Source organism: Triturus cristatus, chromosome 3_2, assembly GCF_964204655.1.
Source record: "Triturus cristatus chromosome 3_2, aTriCri1.1, whole genome shotgun sequence".
In the NCBI taxonomy this organism is placed as follows: Eukaryota; Metazoa; Chordata; class Amphibia; order Caudata; family Salamandridae; genus Triturus; species Triturus cristatus.
In genome coordinates this window covers 146,384,905-146,402,807 of record NC_140584.1, presented here as the reverse complement: position 1 = coordinate 146,402,807, position 17,903 = coordinate 146,384,905, and the positions used below count along the sequence as shown (strand labels likewise).

General features: G+C 45.6%; 1 protein-coding gene across 8 annotated transcripts in view; it reads left to right on the top strand.

Annotated features, from left to right (window-relative positions):
• The window catches only part of USP28 (ubiquitin specific peptidase 28), a 407,198-nt gene that overhangs the window by 234,302 nt on the left and 154,993 nt on the right, over nt 1–17,903 (top strand). For all 8 annotated transcript variants that reach the window (XM_085647372.1, XM_085647371.1, XM_085647370.1 and 5 more), the window contains one exon: nt 16,346–16,522. In XM_085647372.1, the coding sequence (XP_085503498.1) occupies nt 16,346–16,522 (177 nt within the window). The remainder of the gene's footprint in view (nt 1–16,345; nt 16,523–17,903) is intronic.

Below are 17,903 nucleotides of genomic sequence, written 5' to 3'. Positions count from 1 at the left end.
CCCTCTCTCCTCCCGCCGTTTCCCTCCCTCCTCCTGCCGTTTCCCTCCCTCCTCCTGCCGTTTCCCTCCCTCCTCCTGCCGTTTCCCTCCCTCCTCCTGCCGTTTCCCTCCCTCCTTTCGCCGTTTCCCTCCCTCCTTTCGCCGTTTCCCTCCCTCCTTTCGCCGTTTCCCTCCCTCCTCCGGCCGTTTCCCTCCCTCCTTTCGCCGTTTCCCTCCCTCCTCCGGCCGTTTCCCTCCCTCTGCCCGCCGTTTCCCTCCCTCTTCCCGCTGTTTCCCTCCCTCCTCCTGCCGTTTCCCTCTTCCCAATGACTTTTCCCTCTTCCCGAATGCCTTTTCCCTCTTCCCAAATGCCTTTTCCCTCTTCCCGACGACGTTTCCCCTCTTCCCGACGACGTATCCCCTCTTCCCGACGACGTTTCCCCTCTTCCCGACAACGTTTCCCCTCTTCCCAATGACGTTTCCTCCCTTCCCGACATTTCCCCTCTTCCCGACATTTCCCCTCTTCCCGACACTTCACTAGCCATCCTGTCAGGTAGGGAGGTGTGATCTCTTTCCCGTCCAGGCTATTGTTTCTGACTCCTAGGAGCGTTCACACCTCCTGGCAAGGAGTCAGATTTCTGTCTTGGTGGCAGCAGCTGCAGGCTGGCAGCCAGAGCGCATAAAAAAGCTGTGGCAACCAGGTGGGAAACCTCTAAGGTAGCCACCTGGGTGCATGCCACATCGTCTCCGCCAAGAGAATCATGTCAGGGGTGATGAGGCACGTTGTTTGATACCAAACATGATATATTTTGGCATTACCATAATGGAACTGTTGAACTCGAGTTTGTGCAGTTTTCAGTCCATGTTATCCTATGGACCGCTTATCACTTCTAGTAGCCTTTAATAGAAAAGGTTACAATAGAGACATATAAATTTGCATTTGTAGGTCCACATTTAATATTTTGAACCCTGCCTCCTGGGCTCAGGAGGCATTCATTCGGGGTGACCGCCATATATTAAAAATAGTGCATTGTCTTTGCCGCACTTGGTGATGGCAAATTCGACTTCGAACAGTCTGCAATGGTAGGCCTGCTGTAATCAGTTTACTAAGGTCACTTAGCGTAGCACAAACAGTGCTTCAGGCCCGGCCCAGGTGACGACCTTAACACCCATGCTCTGTGTACCATTGGTACCATATACTAGGGATTTATAAGGGAGTTGAAGTCCTTGCCAATTGGGGTTGCCAATTCACATGTATCAGTTTTTGGAAGAGAGCACTGACACTGGGGCCTGAACAGCCGGCTCTAGTGCACTTTTAGAGTCATAACCATCAGCATTGGAGCAAAATGTAGGTGGGTGACCATACAAAAAAGTACTCTCCTACAAAGTCCTTTAGTTTAAGTGCACATTTCTAACATACAAGGGGAAGCGTATCTCAAGAATCAGAACTTTATTCATTCCTAGATAATTAGGCTGTATGAGGAGAGACAAATGTCAATGTAGTGCCATGCAAATCTTTGTTAACTTAGCAAGAAATATATGGCATTCAAACTTAATTTCAGAATTAGCAGTCTTTAATAGGATTTTCACTGGTTATAGAATATGATGCAATAACATATTTTTATATTTAAAAATGTTTTTTTCTTCATGCTTTACTCTGTACATTTGAAGCTATTTTTGTATTGACAAATCAAATTCATGAATTGTTTTGGACCCACCAGCAAACAGTCAGATTTTCAATTCAGCTATGGTCAGTGACTGAAGGGATTGATGGTGATAACACATTTTAATTGTTGGTACTATTTACTTTACAGCTTCAGGTTAGATGTGCAAGGTACAAATCTTCTTCTAACCATAGGGACATTTGTTGTGGTATGAACATCTTGGCACCTCAGTAAGGTTGAAAGGACTGGAAGTGAACAATAATAGACAATAATTAACAAGTATTTTGTAGCTTTTTATTCTGTGATAACTGACTTGTAATTTTGCTAGGTTTTGGAAGGAGCAGCTAACACGTGTTTCGCACCCCTCTCTTGGCTTGCAGGCCTGGGGGTTTTCTTGGCTATAAACATACGTGCAAACTAGTACCTTGTACTGACTTACGTGCAAACTAGTACTAACAGTTCGATTGGATTATTCTCAGCAACATAATGCCTCTCTGTCCTTTTGCGGTAGAGGCATAGGATCAAGCTACCAGAGTCAAGGCCTCTAGGGGCAGCATGCTACCCAAACTTCCCTCCTGCAGTTGTCGCAAAATCCTGTATATCGTCCTCAGGTGGCTCACACACACTCAGTAGGAAGACTTAGCACATTTTACCTCCCCGGTTGGAGGAGCGTCATATCCGACCAATCGGTGCTTCAGATTGTGTAGCATGGTTTCTCCGAACGTTTTTTTGTCACATCCCCCAGATATTCCACCCATATCTCAGCACCACACAGAAGCCCACTTGTCCATACCCTGAGGAGAAGTTCAAGCACTCTTGGCCAAGTGTCTAGCCCCACCTTTATGGCCAGCCACAAATGTTATTCTAACCATAGGGATATTTTTTGTGGTATGGCCATCTTGGCACCGAAGTAAGGTTGCAAGGGCTGGAAGTGAACAATAATAGACAATAATTAACAAGTATTTTGTAGCTTTTTATTCTGTGATAACTGACTTGTAATTTTGCTAGCTTTTGGAAGGAGCAGCTAACACGTGTTTCGCACCCCTCTCTTGGCTTGCAGGCCTGGGGGTTTTCTTGGCTGTAAACATACGTGCAAACTAGTACCTTGTACTGACTTACGTGCAAACTAGTACTAACAGTTCGATTGGATTATTCTCAGCAACATAATGCCTCTCTGTCCTTTTGCGGTAGAGGCATAGGATCAAGCCACCAGAGTCAAGGCCTCTAGGGGCAGCATGCTACCCAAACTTCCCTCCTGCAGTTGTCGCAAAATCCTGTATATCGTCCTCAGGTGGCTCACACACACTCAGTAGGAAGACTTAGCACATTTTACCTCCCCGGTTGGAGGAGCGTCATATCCGACCAATCGGTGCTTCAGATTGTGTAGCATGGTTTCTCCGAACGTTTTTTTGTCACATCCCCCAGATATGCCACCCATATCTCAGCACCACACAGAAGCCCACTTGTCCATACCCTGAGGAGAAGTTCAAGCACTCTTGGCCAAGTGTCTAGCCCCACCTTTATGGCCAGCCACAAATGTTATTCTAACCATAGGGATATTTTTTGTGGTATGGCCATCTTGGCACCGAAGTAAGGTTGCAAGGGCTGGAAGTGAACAATAATTGACAATAATTAACTGGTATTGTGTAGCTTTTTACTCCGCAATAGGTGACTTGTAATTTAGCTTGGTTTTGGATAGAGCAACTAACATGTGTGTCATCCCTTCCGTTGCCACGCGGCCTGGGGCTTTTTCTAGGCTGTAACCATAAATGCTAACAAGTAGAAATGCTTTGAGGAACTGAGTGTAATCACCATAACAAACAGTAAATGTCATTTTACTAACATAATGCCTCTCAGTCCTTTTGCGGTAGGAGTAGGGGATCAAGCCTCCAGAGCCTAGGCCTCTAGGAGCAGCACGCTACCCAAACCTCCCTCCGGCAGCTGCACAAAACAGTTTATATCATCCTCAGGCAGCTTACGAACACCCGTTAGGAAGATTTAGCACTTTTTACCTCCCCGGGTGGAGGAACATCACACCCGACCAATCGGTGCTCCAGATTGTGGAACATGGTTACACCCTATGTTTTTTGTCATATCCTCTGGATGTGCCACCCATACCTCAACACCACCCAGAAGACCACTTGTACCTAAGGAGAAGTTCAAGCTCTCGTGGCCCAGCGTCTAGCCCCACCTGTATGGCAGTTACCCCAGCCTTTTTGTGGCTTCAGTAGAGAAGCAGCAGAGACCACACCAGTCTTTCTCAACAACAGCATGCCTTGCAGTCATTAGAGTTAGATGCAGGAAATCAAGCCGACAGCACTCGGGGCCCCTGCAGCTACGTGCTGCACAGGATTCTGACATCAGTGATCTGGACTGGCTTTTACTCCACTTATATTCTGGTGCCGAAAAAGGGCGGATGCCTCCTTCCTAACCCCAGTCTGTGCCCTCTGAACTTTCTTCTCTGGAGGAACAAGTTCGGAATGCTCACCCTGGTCAAGTCCTGTCTGCCCTGGCTCGACAAGACTGGTTGGTGGCGTTGGATCTGCAAAACACCTACTTCCATAACCCTGTCCAGCAATCTAGCAAACGTTATCTGTGGTTTCAGGTAGGCCGAGAGCACTTCCTGTTCACTTTGCTCGCCTTTGGCCTTACCTGTGCACCACAGGTGTTCACAAAGATTATGGAGGTGTTTGCAGCCCATCTGTGGAAATTGGGACAACCAGCCTTCCCAAACATCGAAGTCTAGTTGCTGAAGGTGGGCTTGCCTCAAACAGTTGTAAACCACCTCCAGAGAACGGCTGACTTGCTGACATCTTTGGGCTTTTCCATTAATCTGCTGTAGTCACACATGAATCCTTCACAATGGCGCCTAATTTATCGTAACCATGCTGGAAACTGGGCTCTTCCAAGCCTTCTCCACACCTCAACGAGTCGAGGAAATTAGGGCTATGATTCCAATGCTTCAACTTTGACCTTGGTCTCAGTGAGAGCCGCTTTGAGGCTTCTGGCTTCTTGACCTCCTGCATCCTGGTTTTGAAACACTTCAGTTGGCACATGCGAGCTGTGCAGTGGAATAAGAGGTCTCAATGGGCGCAGCACGAGGGTAACTTGTGAGATTACATCCAGGTGTTGGAGAAGTCTGCGAAAGAACTGCAGTTGTGGCTGCTACCCCACTATAAGACTGTTGGCAGACCCCTCTTACTACCCCACACAGAACCAACGGTTGTGTAGAATGCATTGTTGCTGAGTTGGAGAGGTCATCTGGGAATTGGAAATCAGTTGACTCTGGTATTTGGCCGAGACCCACCTAAACATCACAGGTTCTCATGGGCAACACAACAATCATGTGGTATTGCAGCAAACAGGGCAGCGTGGGTTTTCTGCTAGTAGGCTGTATGTCCCTAGAAGTGACTGTGGGCTCATTAATTACCTAGCACCTGGCAGTATCTTAAACGCCAGGGTGGACATGTTCAGCTGGTGTTGCCTAGAGGATCACAAATGGTGGTTACACTCTAAGGTGGTAAAGGGCAACTACCAACAATCAGCTTGATCCATTCGACATTGCACATAACGAGCAGTGTCCAAACTTTAGCATTTTGGAGTTCCCAAGGCAGTTCTCACTCAGAGATGCCTTCTGCCAGGATTGGGTCTTAGGACTCTTGTACACCTTCCCACTTCCTTCCTCCTCTGCCAAGAGTGCTGAAGATCAGGAAAGACCAGGCCCAAGTCATCCAAGTGGCTCCTGACTGGCCGAGGAGTGTGTGGTATCCAGACTTTTGGCCTTGAGCATATGCCCTCTGATCTTGCTGTCCCTTCAGGACAGCATAATGGGGCAGAATGGGTAGAGATTGAATGGTGACAGTTAATGGCTTTCGATCTTCTTCCCAAAGTGGTTGGTGTTATCCTCGCAGCCAGGCGTCCGTCCACAAAAATCTGTATATGCAGGATGTTGATAAAGGTTTGTCTGGAGTTCTTCTTGTGACATTCAGCCTCTACAAGCAAAATTTCTGCTGTCCTTCGGTGTTGTCTTTCCTTGGCACCACAAGTCCTTGATGCAGCAAAAGTTAAGGGTTATCTTTCAGCTCTTTAGGCTTTTTGTACATTTGCCATATCAGCTGTTCATTTTCATAATGCCTGTTGTGATAGGTTTCTTTAGGGGTCTAATCCACAAGTTTCCGCCAACACCTTTCGTGATGCTGCAGTGAGAACTTTTTGGTCCTCATCTACCTGGTGTGCACTCCCTTTAAATGGGTGCACAGTTGTTCTCTACATCTGTTGACCATAACAAAAGTGCTCCTCATTATTACCTCGAGGAGAGTGAGCGAACATCAAGCCTGGTCTGTGCAACAGCCATATAATCCTTCTTTCCGGACAAGCTGTTATTCCTGCCAACGGTACTGATACTCATTTACATTGGGCAATCCATCCCCTTGCCATCTTTCTACACTCCACCTCAACCCCCTAAGGAGAAGGAATGGCTCCATCGTCTTAACCATAAGAGTGCCTTCAGTTTTTGCATCTATCAGACCAGAGACCATTGATTGGGCTGTCAACTTTTTGTGGGCTTCTCAGGAGCGAAAAAAGGACAAGCAGCACAAATAAAAACCATCTCCCAAAGGATAGTTCTATGTATTAAGAGCTGCTAAGGGCTATCCAAGAAGGAAGCCCCAGAAGGCTTGCTGCTCATTCCACCAGAGCAAAGACTTCTATGACTGCGCTGGGGCGTGGAGTGTGCCAGTCTTCGACATCTGCCACTACTGTGTGGGCATCCAGCCACACGTTCACAAATTACTACTGCATGGATTCCCCTGATCTGTCCTGCAGGATTTCCTGGTCTGAGCCATTCCACAGACCCACCACCCAGGGAGGTACTGCTTTGCTTTGGTACCTATTAACCAGGCGAGGAGAGGATTCTTTGGTTAGAAGTCTCTATTAGATGAAGAAGTTACTTATATTTGCTAACTCCTTCTTTGGTAGGCTCTATATACCCACGGATTCCTCACTGACCTACCTTATCACCATTCACATATAATTGAAAAACACCATTGTGCCCTAAAGAAGGTTCTGGCCCCTCGAACAGCCCTTACCGAAACGCTAGTCGACACTATGTCTTGGTGCAACAGGAATATTTGATATGTTCCTAAGGAATCAACTATGAAGACTCCTCAATAACACACATATGAATGCAAAAAAACAGTGCGTCATTAAATTTAACTACCGTGAGACAAAGTATATACGAGGCCCCGAGTTTCACTTTGTGGACCTATGGAAATTATTTCCTCTATCTGGATTTACTACAGCCATATATGACATTTCTGTCCTTATTCCTGCTGTCCATATTGAAGCATTTATGAACTTTTAACTTAAGTGAATTGAAGATAGATGTGTGATGAGTGAGTTTTCTGATTGAGGTGTGTGATTTAGCATGAATGTTGTGGGAAGAAGGAGAGAATATTAAGGGGTTATAAAAAGAATATAAAAGAAAAAGAAAGGGAGAAAAGAAAAAAAGAAATTTCGATACATGTCTTGGGCACACTTATCATTATATTAAGTATTTATTATATATTATATTTTTGATATGATATTTCTAGGATCCAATAAACCATACAAGGACAAACGATATGATCAAATATTTATTTCTTTAAATTCTCGATCCATGCCAGCTTTTGTTGAATCTAATAAAGTATAGCGATATATTCAGGTTTTTATTAGCTTTTGGCAGGAGGCAATTTGTTCCTCCCTTCGGGTGGGTTCTTCTTTTCATTGACTTTTCCGGCCTCTCTGCCTGCATCGTTATCGGGAACCCTCTTTTTTTCATGATGGTACAAATGATAGCCCACCTCAGTTATTTTCAATCATATCTTCTGTAGTTCTAATGCTTAAAAATAGGACACTGCTGTTCTGTGAAAGCATGGTTTGCATCCTTTCTCAGAGGTCTCTCTCAGTGGGTAGCTTTGCCTCCTTCTCACTCACATGTCTCCTATCGACCCTAGAGTCCATCAGGATTCCTCATATTCACCAAATTAACATATATCTGTGAAGATTAGCACAGCGAATCAGATAATTCAGCTGACAGGCATTTTCATATGCTGCAGACACTCAATTAATAGTGCTTAAATAACTCCGTATTTGAGTGACTATTAGCAAGACTCTGAATTTCTAGAAGTAAACTGAAATGTAGGAAGCTGGCCCTGTATATGGTATACCATGAGGTAGTTACACCGTGCAGAGTCTTGAGATTCCCCAGAAGTTTACAGGGCTCAATGTAAACCTAAAGTGCTCTATTAGTGGTAGTGTTGGTGAGCAGCTTTAGGCCGAACACATAGGAGTGTATGACATTTCTTGCACAACATTTCTCAATAATTGACACATGACTCAAAAAGGAGATCCACGCCAATTGTTATAAAAATAAGCTTTGCTTAAGTTTTATTTTGAGACCAAGATCTTTGCAATAAGGTATACATTTTGCACTATAATTGAGACTTTCAAAAGTCGGGTGCAAAGGTCAAATTCGTAGTTCACCTAATGCGTTTTAATGGAGAATGGGGGTGCTCAAAGCCACACTGCTTGCAGCTAAGTAAATCTGTTGCAGGGACCAAGCTTTGGGCGTTAGAACAAGCAGGCAGGGGGAAACAAAGCAGCACCAAACATACACCACTAGCGGCACAGGGGCGGCCAGGTGAAGGGTACAAATACAGCGTTGGAAGCCCAATGCTTTTCAATGGAGAGCTTGCTTTAGACATACAGGATGCAGGCGTCGCACCAGAGGTTGCAAGAGGGAGACCAGCGACAGCAGAGGTAAGTAAAGATGTAGGGGGTCATTGGGGCACCATCTGTTCAGCTCCCCAAGGCCCAGGGGATTTAGGTGCAGGGGTGCCTTTAGATTCTTCTTACGGAGTCGGTCGCTGTCAGGGGGAGCCTCTGAATTCAGACTGCCGGCGTCATTGTGGAGTCCAGGAGGGGTCAGCCAATGCTGGACTTGAGTTCAAGATTGCTGGGAAACCTGTTCTGGGTTGGTGATCCACCTGGACACCGGCCAGAGGCATGGGGTGCAGAGTGGGCAGGACTTGCAAATCCATAAGGCACCGGAGTCCTCTGTGTAAGTTTCTAAGTGGACCCTGGTCTTTGTTGAATAGCAGGCAGTCTTCCTCAGGTTCTGGAAGTCACTGGCAGCAGGACAGTTGTTGTCTTCTTCGCAGGGTCTTTGAAGCAGGAGACAGGCCGGTAGAGCTGTTGCCAGGTCATTAGTCTCCTTCGGGCTTCGCTGCAAGGCGTCTTCTTCATCCTTCTCCTTAGGTCAGGAGGGAACTAGTTTTCAGGTCTGGGGGAGCCACCGTGTAGGAAGATGAGTCTGTATATACTATACCAAAATGAGGTATAGTGTGCACAGAGTCCAGTGGAACCCCAAGGTAGGCAGAGGTAAATATAGCACCTTACTCTCTATTTGTGTTAGTGTGGGCAAGCAGTAAGTCTTTATCAGAGAGTAGTGTTAAGCATTTCTTGAACACACTCAGGCAGCAAATGATGCCACACACTCAAAGACTGAACTCAGACCAATTTGTTTGTATCAAAAATATTATTCAGTTATTTTATTTCTTAGAGCCAAGCCTGGTGCAGGTAAATGAAATAAATGCATTGCAAAATCTTATGCAATGTTTTACAGTTGAATGCAAGTTCAAATGCAATTGAATGGATTACAGGTAAGTCACTGTTTCAAAATTACTTTTCAGTGACTTTTCAGATTACGATGTACTTTACTTTTTAGATTACTTTTCAGACTACTTTTGCTAATCAGTGTGATATGCCTAGATATCACACTGAGACAGCGCCTAGATAAAAGTTAAGTAATCCACTTTTAGTACATAGACAGTTTTTGAATGTTCCAAACAAACCAACACCACACTTAAAACAATTTTCAAGGAAAAACAGTCAATGTATTCCTATGGAGAAAAATTAAGTTAATGGTTTGCAGGTAAGTACAAGTTTGCAGGAGTTGGTATTCTGGGATTAGAACCAGGGTTCCCACAGGGTCATGAATGCACTCTCAAAGCACCCTCAGCAGCACAAGGGTGGCCGGGCTAAAAGTGCTGAGGCCAATGTTATCCAATGGGGAAAAAGGGGCCTCCGGTTGGTGGCTGCTCACAAGCGGGCCATAAGGTTGTGGGAGCAAAGCTCCTGGTGTTAGGCTCAGGGCAGAGGGAGATCCGAGTTGGCACCCAAAGAACACCCGCATGGGCAGCTAGGTGCAGGGTGCTGTTTTGGCGTCGGGTGCCCTGTTGTTTTCAATGGGGAGTCATCGGTTGCAACAAATACTGCAGGCTCGAGGATGAAGATCTTCTGGGGGTGACCACCAATTGGAGAGGTTAGTTGGGATGCCTGGGGATGCCGGGACGCCATCGGTTGGGCCACCCTAGGCCGTGGGCCGTCGGGTGCAGGGGTGTCTTTAGGCTTCTGGTTTTCTTACCAACTCCGATCGCGGTCAGGGGGATCCTCCAGAAAGAGACTGCAGGCGTCATTTGGAGAGTCGAGACAGGTCAGAAATCAGCAGATCCCAGGTCAGAATCGCCGGGGAGACCTCCTTGTGCCACTTGTACTCGGGCCGTGGGCGTCTGGTGCAGAGTGGTGCAGACTCTTGGATTTGACAGAAGCCAGAGTCTGTGGGTGAGCAAATCCGGTGCTCATGGGATACAAAGTCTTTCTTTTGAAAGGCAGGGCATGTCCTCTGGGTTCTTGAGGTTGCTGGCTTCAGGACACACCGGGAATTTGCTGGAGCAGGTTCGAGGTGTGGACAGACGGGTAGGGCTGGGGCCAAGTCAGTGGGCATCCTCCTCTTCCTAGTTCAGCACAGCTTCTTCGGTCCTTCTTCTTCTCATTTCTTGTCTGAGAAGGCAAGGTTCAGGGTTGCCCCTAAATACTAGATTGAGGGTCCTTACAGGTAGATAAAGGTTGGGACCTGTGGGTCCCTTCCTTGGTGTCGGTACATTCCCTATTATGCCACCCTCCAGTGAGAGGGGGGCATATGCCTCACTCTGGTTGGCTTGGGCCCCCCCTTGGTTGCTGGCCTATGCCAGGACAGTGGGTTGTCGGCATGGCACACAGGGATGTGTGATGTTGACTCTTCACTTTGTTCTACACCAAAACACGCTTCCTGCAGTGTGTGTGTGTCTGTCTGTCTGTGTGTCTGTCTGTGTGTCTGTCTGTGTGTCTGTCTGTCTGTCTGTCTGGCTGTCTCACAATAAGTGCTGCAGCCCTTAGAGGTCTTCCTCTGCTACAGTGCCCTTGGTACCTGCGGTACCATTTACAAGGACTGACCTGTGGCCAAAGAGTGCAAATTGTGTTTTGTGCAGTTTTAGCGAAAGAAGATATGCCATGGGTAACTGATTTACAACAAACAAATGATGGACGGAATGCTGACAATGCAGACATTCTCCCCCAGTCAAGAGATCTGGGTTAAATCCATTGTTCTTTTGCCCACTACACCACCCCAGTTTAGACATGGCCATATGCAAATCAGTCTTGATCCTGTGCCTCATGGGAACAGTCCAGCCCGAACTGCCAAGCCATGTCTTCCCTGGACCGGAATCAAGCATCCTAGGACCGGTTTCTGGCTATCAGCCGTCATCAGCCAGGATAGCTTGACTCCAGTGGCGTAGTGAGCACGGGTCCCACGTCTGGGAATACCCATCCCACTTAGGGCGAAAAGCGTTACAACAAACAAATGATGGACGGAATGCTGACAATGCATACGTTCTCCCCCAGTCAAGAGATCTGGGTTAAATCCATCGTTCTTTTGCCCACTACACCACCCCAGTTTAGACATGGCCATATGCAAATCAGTCTTGACCCTGTGCCTCATGGGAACAGTCCAGCCCGAACTGCCAAGCCATGTCTTCCCTGGACTGGAATCAAGCATCCTAGGACCGGTTTCTGGCTATCAGCCGTCATCAGCCAGGATAGCTTGACTCCATCGCTTAAATCCATAGTTTGACTCCATAAGCTTAAATCCATCGTTCTTTTGCCAGTGGGCAAAAGAACGCTGGATTTAACCCAGATCTCTTGACTGGGGGAGAATGTCTGCATTGTCAGCATTCCGTCCATCATTTGTTTGTTGTAACGCTTTTCGCCCTAAGTGGGATGGGTATTCCCAGACGTGGGACCCGTGCTCACTACGCCACTGGAGTCAAGCTATCCTGGCTGATGACGGCTGATAGCCAGAAACCGGTCCTAGGATGCTTGATTCCGGTCCAGGGAAGACATGGCTTGGCAGTTCGGGCTGGACTGTTCCCATGAGGCACAGGGTCAAGACTGATTTGCATATGGCCATGTCTAAACTGGGGTGGTGTAGTGGGCAAAAGAACGATGGATTTAACCCAGATCTCTTGACTGGGGGAGAATGTCTACATTGTCAGCATTCCGTCCATCATTTGTTTGTTGTAACGCTTTTCGCCCTAAGTGGGATGGGTATTCCCAGACGTGGGACCCGTGCTCACTACTCCACTGGAGTCAAGCTATCCTGGCTGATGACGGCTGATAGCCAGAAACCGGTCCTAGGATGCTTGATTCCGGTCCAGGGAAGACATGGCTTGGCAGTTCGGGCTGGACTGTTCCCATGAGGCACAGGGTCAAGACTGATTTACATATGGCCATGTCTAAACTGGGGTGGTGTAGTGGGCAAAAGAACGATGGATTTAACCCAGATCTCTTGACTGGGGGAGAATGTATGCATTGTCAGCATTCCGTCCATCATTTGTTTGTTGTAATGGGTAACTGATTGGCAGGAACCCAGGGCACACTCAGTCAAAGTCCATCAGCAGTTTAGCAAAAGGTAGGGCAACCATGCAAAAAGAGGGCACTTTCTTACACACCTAAATGCTAAATTTAGGGGTGTTTTATGGGAGTAGCAGGTAGGGCCAATTGGCACCTTATTTGGGGGGCGACTACACCCTTAATTATGTCACCCTCCTGTGGGAGGGGGCATATATCTAGCTTGATTGAAGGGGTTTCCACATCTTCAAGATGGTGTGGACTAAATAAGTGCTTCACCTCGCCTCCCAAACGTTAGATGTGGAGTTGACAGAGGTGGGCTCACCTCCTATTCTTCTCTGTTTTCCCGCCACTTTTTCCTTCCAAAGTGGTAGTGTAATCTGGGGACTGCCAGCTGCTTCTTGCAGCAGAGGACGGGGGGTTGCCTTACAATGGCGTCAGGCCTTTGAAGCTTTCCTCTCAAGCACTCCGCCCATCCTGGAGGAGGAGGTGTGACACCTCTGTCCAGCATGTGCATTGTTTCTGGTCCCAGAGACCAGAGGCTCTCGACCCAGGGTTCTAGAAACATGTCTGGTGATGGAAGGCTGCCTACAACCAGTCTGTGACCACAACAGGGTTGGTAGGTTTTCAGAGGGCACCTCTGAGGTGCCCTCTGGGTACATGGTTCAATAAATCCCACTCTGGCTTCAGTGTGGGTTTATTGAAAGGATTAGTGTTGTACCAAACATTCCTGCGTTCAGAAAAGCCATCATGATGCTGGCAAACTTGAGTTGTCGAGTTTCCAGCCCATGTACTCTTTATGGCTTCCCTGGCACTTACAGTATCTAAGAATGGCCTTACATATTCTAGGGGCATATCTACTCATGCAGATATCCACACCCGTGGTATAGTGCATCCTGCCTTATGGCTGGAAAGCCTGCTCGAGGGGTGACTTACCTCTACCTTAGGCAGTGCTACTCGGCATGGCACACAGGCTGCGTGCCATGTCGACTTTGTCTTTTTTGTCTGCACCAGGCCAAGCATGCTGCAATGGCAGTCTGGCTGGCCTAGGTGAGGGGACCCTCTTCAGTCCCAAGGCCCTAGGTACTCAGGGACCATTTACTAGGGACTTACAAGGTGCCTGAAGGCCCGATTGTGGAACAGTTTTAAGGAAAGAACACTGGTACTGGGAACCTGGACAGCAGGGACGCAGTACTCTACTCAAAGATGCTTCAGAAGCTAGGCAAAAAGTGGGTGGGTACTGCAACAGAACTCCATTTTCTTACAAGAAGTAAAATTAAGCTTCTGGTTTCAGTAATGGAAAAAGAAACTGCCAGTGGAACTCATTGTAGCCACCCCATCGGGTGGTCTTCATTAACTAGCAGCAAAGGCACAATCCATGCAAGATGACGTCTTAGATGAGGAGCTTTTACTCAAAACACGAGTTAATGGATCCTTTACTCCTGCATTTAAGTGTTAAAGTACTTAAGCAAAATGTTACCATTTCCACCTCCTGAGCTGCATGCTAAATGCATCTTGCCAATTTTTTTCTCACAGATAGAGAGTTGTATCATCCTTTCCCTGGTGTCCCTGAGACTGACCATACTAAATTTCAAAGGCTCCAAATCTTTAAGACATTTGATTGTGTATCTGTGGCTAGGAAGCCTGTACACTGCTTACCTATATTACAGAGGGTCAGCAATAAGGCTCTTTGTGTTATATGCAACCTTTTTTACCAGCTTGGTAACACCTGACTGTTGACATTTCTCCCTGTACCTAATACCAATAAAATGTCATTGAAATCAATTATTCATTATTTTTAAATAATTGTATATATTTACACATTTTTACCAATCAATAAATCGTACTGTGAGGTGCAAAAGTATTTGTGCTCGGTGCTCAGAAGCGTGATACACTCATGTAATGTAAAGAAATAGTTGTATATCACAAAGCTTTCTTAATAGAAAACCCAGAGAACAAGTTTAGATCTAAATTTCATTTGGTTCGCCTAAATAGTCCTTATTTATGATAAGATCATCATCAGGACTTCAAATACGTATGAGTCTGAGAAGAGTTTGGGAGAATGTATCATAATCAGCACATACATGCAGAGGACACAAACAAATTGCTGTGGGAGATCTGAATTGGTAGTGTGTTTTTTCTCGGTTGAAGTGCTGGTCCGAGAAGGACAGGATAAATAAGTTCTAAATCCTGAACTTGCCGCTGAGCGGCGGAGAAGTAGATTGAAATGAAAAGTGTGTTAAATGGTGTCTCTTTCCCACATCCTGGGAGATGGTCTGCTATGTCTACACTCCTCCCAGCACTGCTGGTCGCTGCAGCTTTGCTTTGGTTCACGCTGCTTCTCCCCTTCTCGGCAGCCGTTTCAGAATTTTGCCCTAATTCATCCTGCCCTTCTCTCACCAACGTTTCAACTGGGCCTTAACGCTCTACTGCAATGTATTTCCTGATTTTGTTACGTTCTCTAAAGGACTTCTTGGGCTCATATATATTAGAAGTCCTAATGGGTATCCTGCCATCTATAGGCATAAAAATGCTGTTGACTAATTAGGCAAGTTCAGTGATATTTGTATCTTAACTTGCTCTCTGGGTCATCTATTAAGAACGCTTTGTGATACACACCTATTTCTGTATATCACATGAGTGTGTCACTCTTCTGAGCACCGAGCACAGACACATTTGCTCCTCACTGTATATTGTGATTTATTGTTTGATAAACATTTGAGAATATATACAATTATTGAATCATGAAAAAATGACTGATTTTCATAAAATCTTGATGGTATTAGGGACCATTGTTCTCTCTTTAATTGACACCCCAGGTCCCTAGTGATTATAGGGTTTCACTTGTTTTGTAGTATAGTCTGTCCCTGTATTGTACAAGTAGACTTTTATATTCCACTTCACATTGTTGCTAAAGACCCCTCTTAAAACATAAACCCAGAAGGAGGGGGATATGTTTTCAGTCAAAAGCTTTTCAACATCATCCTTTTCCAATTACAGTTGGTTGACTCACCTTTAGGATGGAGATCAATACCTATTTATTCTTTGAACACAATTTCCTTTGTTCAGTGTTGTCATTAATTCTGTTTTAATCAAGTGAGTATTTAATTGCGCTTGTAGCACCAAGATGCTATTCGGAGTAAACCTAGTGCTCTTCAGATCAAGAATTGACTAGCTGCCATTGAATGGAAGTTGTGTTTTAATAAGATTCTTGGTAGAAAATGGGTTAGTCCACTAGCTTGTGCTTTTATTTAGACCTCTGCAAAATATTGAAAACTCTATTTCTCTATAATCGTGTTACATTATACATCTAAAATAAAGTTCTCAAATACATGTCTTATATTCTGAAAAGAGGTCCCAATATTACTTATTTCTAGATAACCAAATTTATTCAGGGAATGAGAAAAAGATTTGAGATAGTCTCAGATTTATTCATATTTTGAGAACAGTATTTGAGATCTTCTCAGAACACATAGAATAGGACTTAGAACTTCATAAGTCCAATTAGATGATAATTGGATCAGGCATTACAATACCTTGAAAATAACTGCCTTTGGATGGTGTGCCTGATGGAATTTTTTGCTTCACTTGTGTTTTTTTTCCTTTATCCTTTTACTGAATGGAGATTGCAATGTGACAAAAAGTTTACAGTTTTTTTTTTAATGATATTTCCTGGTGATCCTGATGCACTTCCGTCTGTACTCGTCTAAAGTGCATAGGCTGAACATCACATGACTAGTCACCCTTTAAATGAATGCCCATAAAGTACACTCTTATTACTAAAATTGACTATTCTCATTCTTCTTCCAACCAGTCACTTGGGCTTCGATGGCAAAAAATGGGAATGTAATCTCCGACGGCCCCGATTTTTGCTTCACATTTTTAGATTTTTGGGGGCAATTAATAAGTCTGAAACTTTGAATTGTTTCATTCCTTAGGTACTTGAATTTTGGCTCTGGTCCTATTCGATACCCTTTGCCTGATGTGCTGCAGTATGCCCTTGAATTTGCTCGTACCCCGTTGACTGTGATGTGCAGTGCTCAGAGCTCCCAAACCACTGTAACACCTTCCACAGAGGAGCCATTTCTTCCTGTTACAAACAGTGAAATACATGGGTAAATAAATAAAATGTAAAACTTATTTTTTTTTTTTTTCATTTTAAATGAAAGATGATTTAATTATTAAATGTATTTGTTGATTCTTCTATTGTGTGTTGCAATCACAGGAGTGAGACAATTGTACTATTTCTGTTAGTGAAAAAGAGTGCCAGCAGAATGTGGAAACTATTTCTGCGTCAGTGTTTGAATCTTATAAACATATTTTTTCATATTATAGTACTCTTAATTTTCCTGGGTAATATAGGTCACCTGACATGTAGCCCATTTTTCACAATTGGACCTTTTTGTGAAGTCTAGATTTTGAAAACCAGCCATAAACCTTCTGAAATTGCTGGCTTGACTCCTTGTATGGGGGTAGATGTTCATTAGTTTGTCCTTATTATCCCTAATGATTTCTCTCTGGTTTAGTGATATGAACTTGGTCTAAGTTGTTTCACACAGGTAACAATGAAAATATATTTGATGCTCAAGGTCATTCAGAGAAAATGCTGTTCGAGGCATATGAGCTGCAGATCGTACACTATGCATTAGATCGCCATCTGGTGTTGGGCTTGGATGCTTGCACCTTGTTGTTGTCTTGGAAGAAGTCTTTTGTAGTCACGAGATAGGTGACTCCTCCTTTGGACGAAAGTGCGCATGGGCATCGACTCAATCCTCAGATTGTTTTTTTCCGCCATAGGGTTTGGATGTAACTTTTGCGCTCCGGTTCGAAACTTTGTTTTTCAATTTTTTTCGACACGCAAACTCTCTACAACTCTCCAGTATTGTTTTCGATCGCGTGATCTTCGACGCGCATCTCAACACCTCGATTCCGGTCGCCGACGCGGGCCACTGGGCCTATCCACGCCGTCGGGCCTACAGCTCATGGAAAGGACTTCATTCAAAAAATGCCCCCCAGTGTGGAGCAAAATTCCACACAGTGACCATCACAAGGTCTGTAATCTGTGTCTCTCACCAGAACACGACGAGAACAATTGCCAGGCCTGCGCCTCTTTTTGATCGAAAAAGACCATCCGTGATCGCCGGGCTCGACGACACATCATGGTGCAGAAAGCAGCTCCGGCACCAGGTGGCATCTTTGACGAAGGCCCAGAGGAAGATTCCGCGGACCTGGAAATCGTGTCCGAAGCAGACGACGCAGATTCAGATGACAACATCACACCTGGTCAACGAGTGAGTGCAACTGCCCCTACCCCACTCCACCTGAGAAAAAGAAGGCCCTAGTCAAGACTTCGCCTGCTGGCCCCAGTCGCGATCAAAAATATACTTCAGAAGCCCCGCCCTCGGGCTCGGCTCCGAAGATAACGGACAAGCCTTCCGGTAGCTCAGGACCGAGCAAACTGCATATCCCTATCCCCAAGGCGCCTTTGGCACTGAA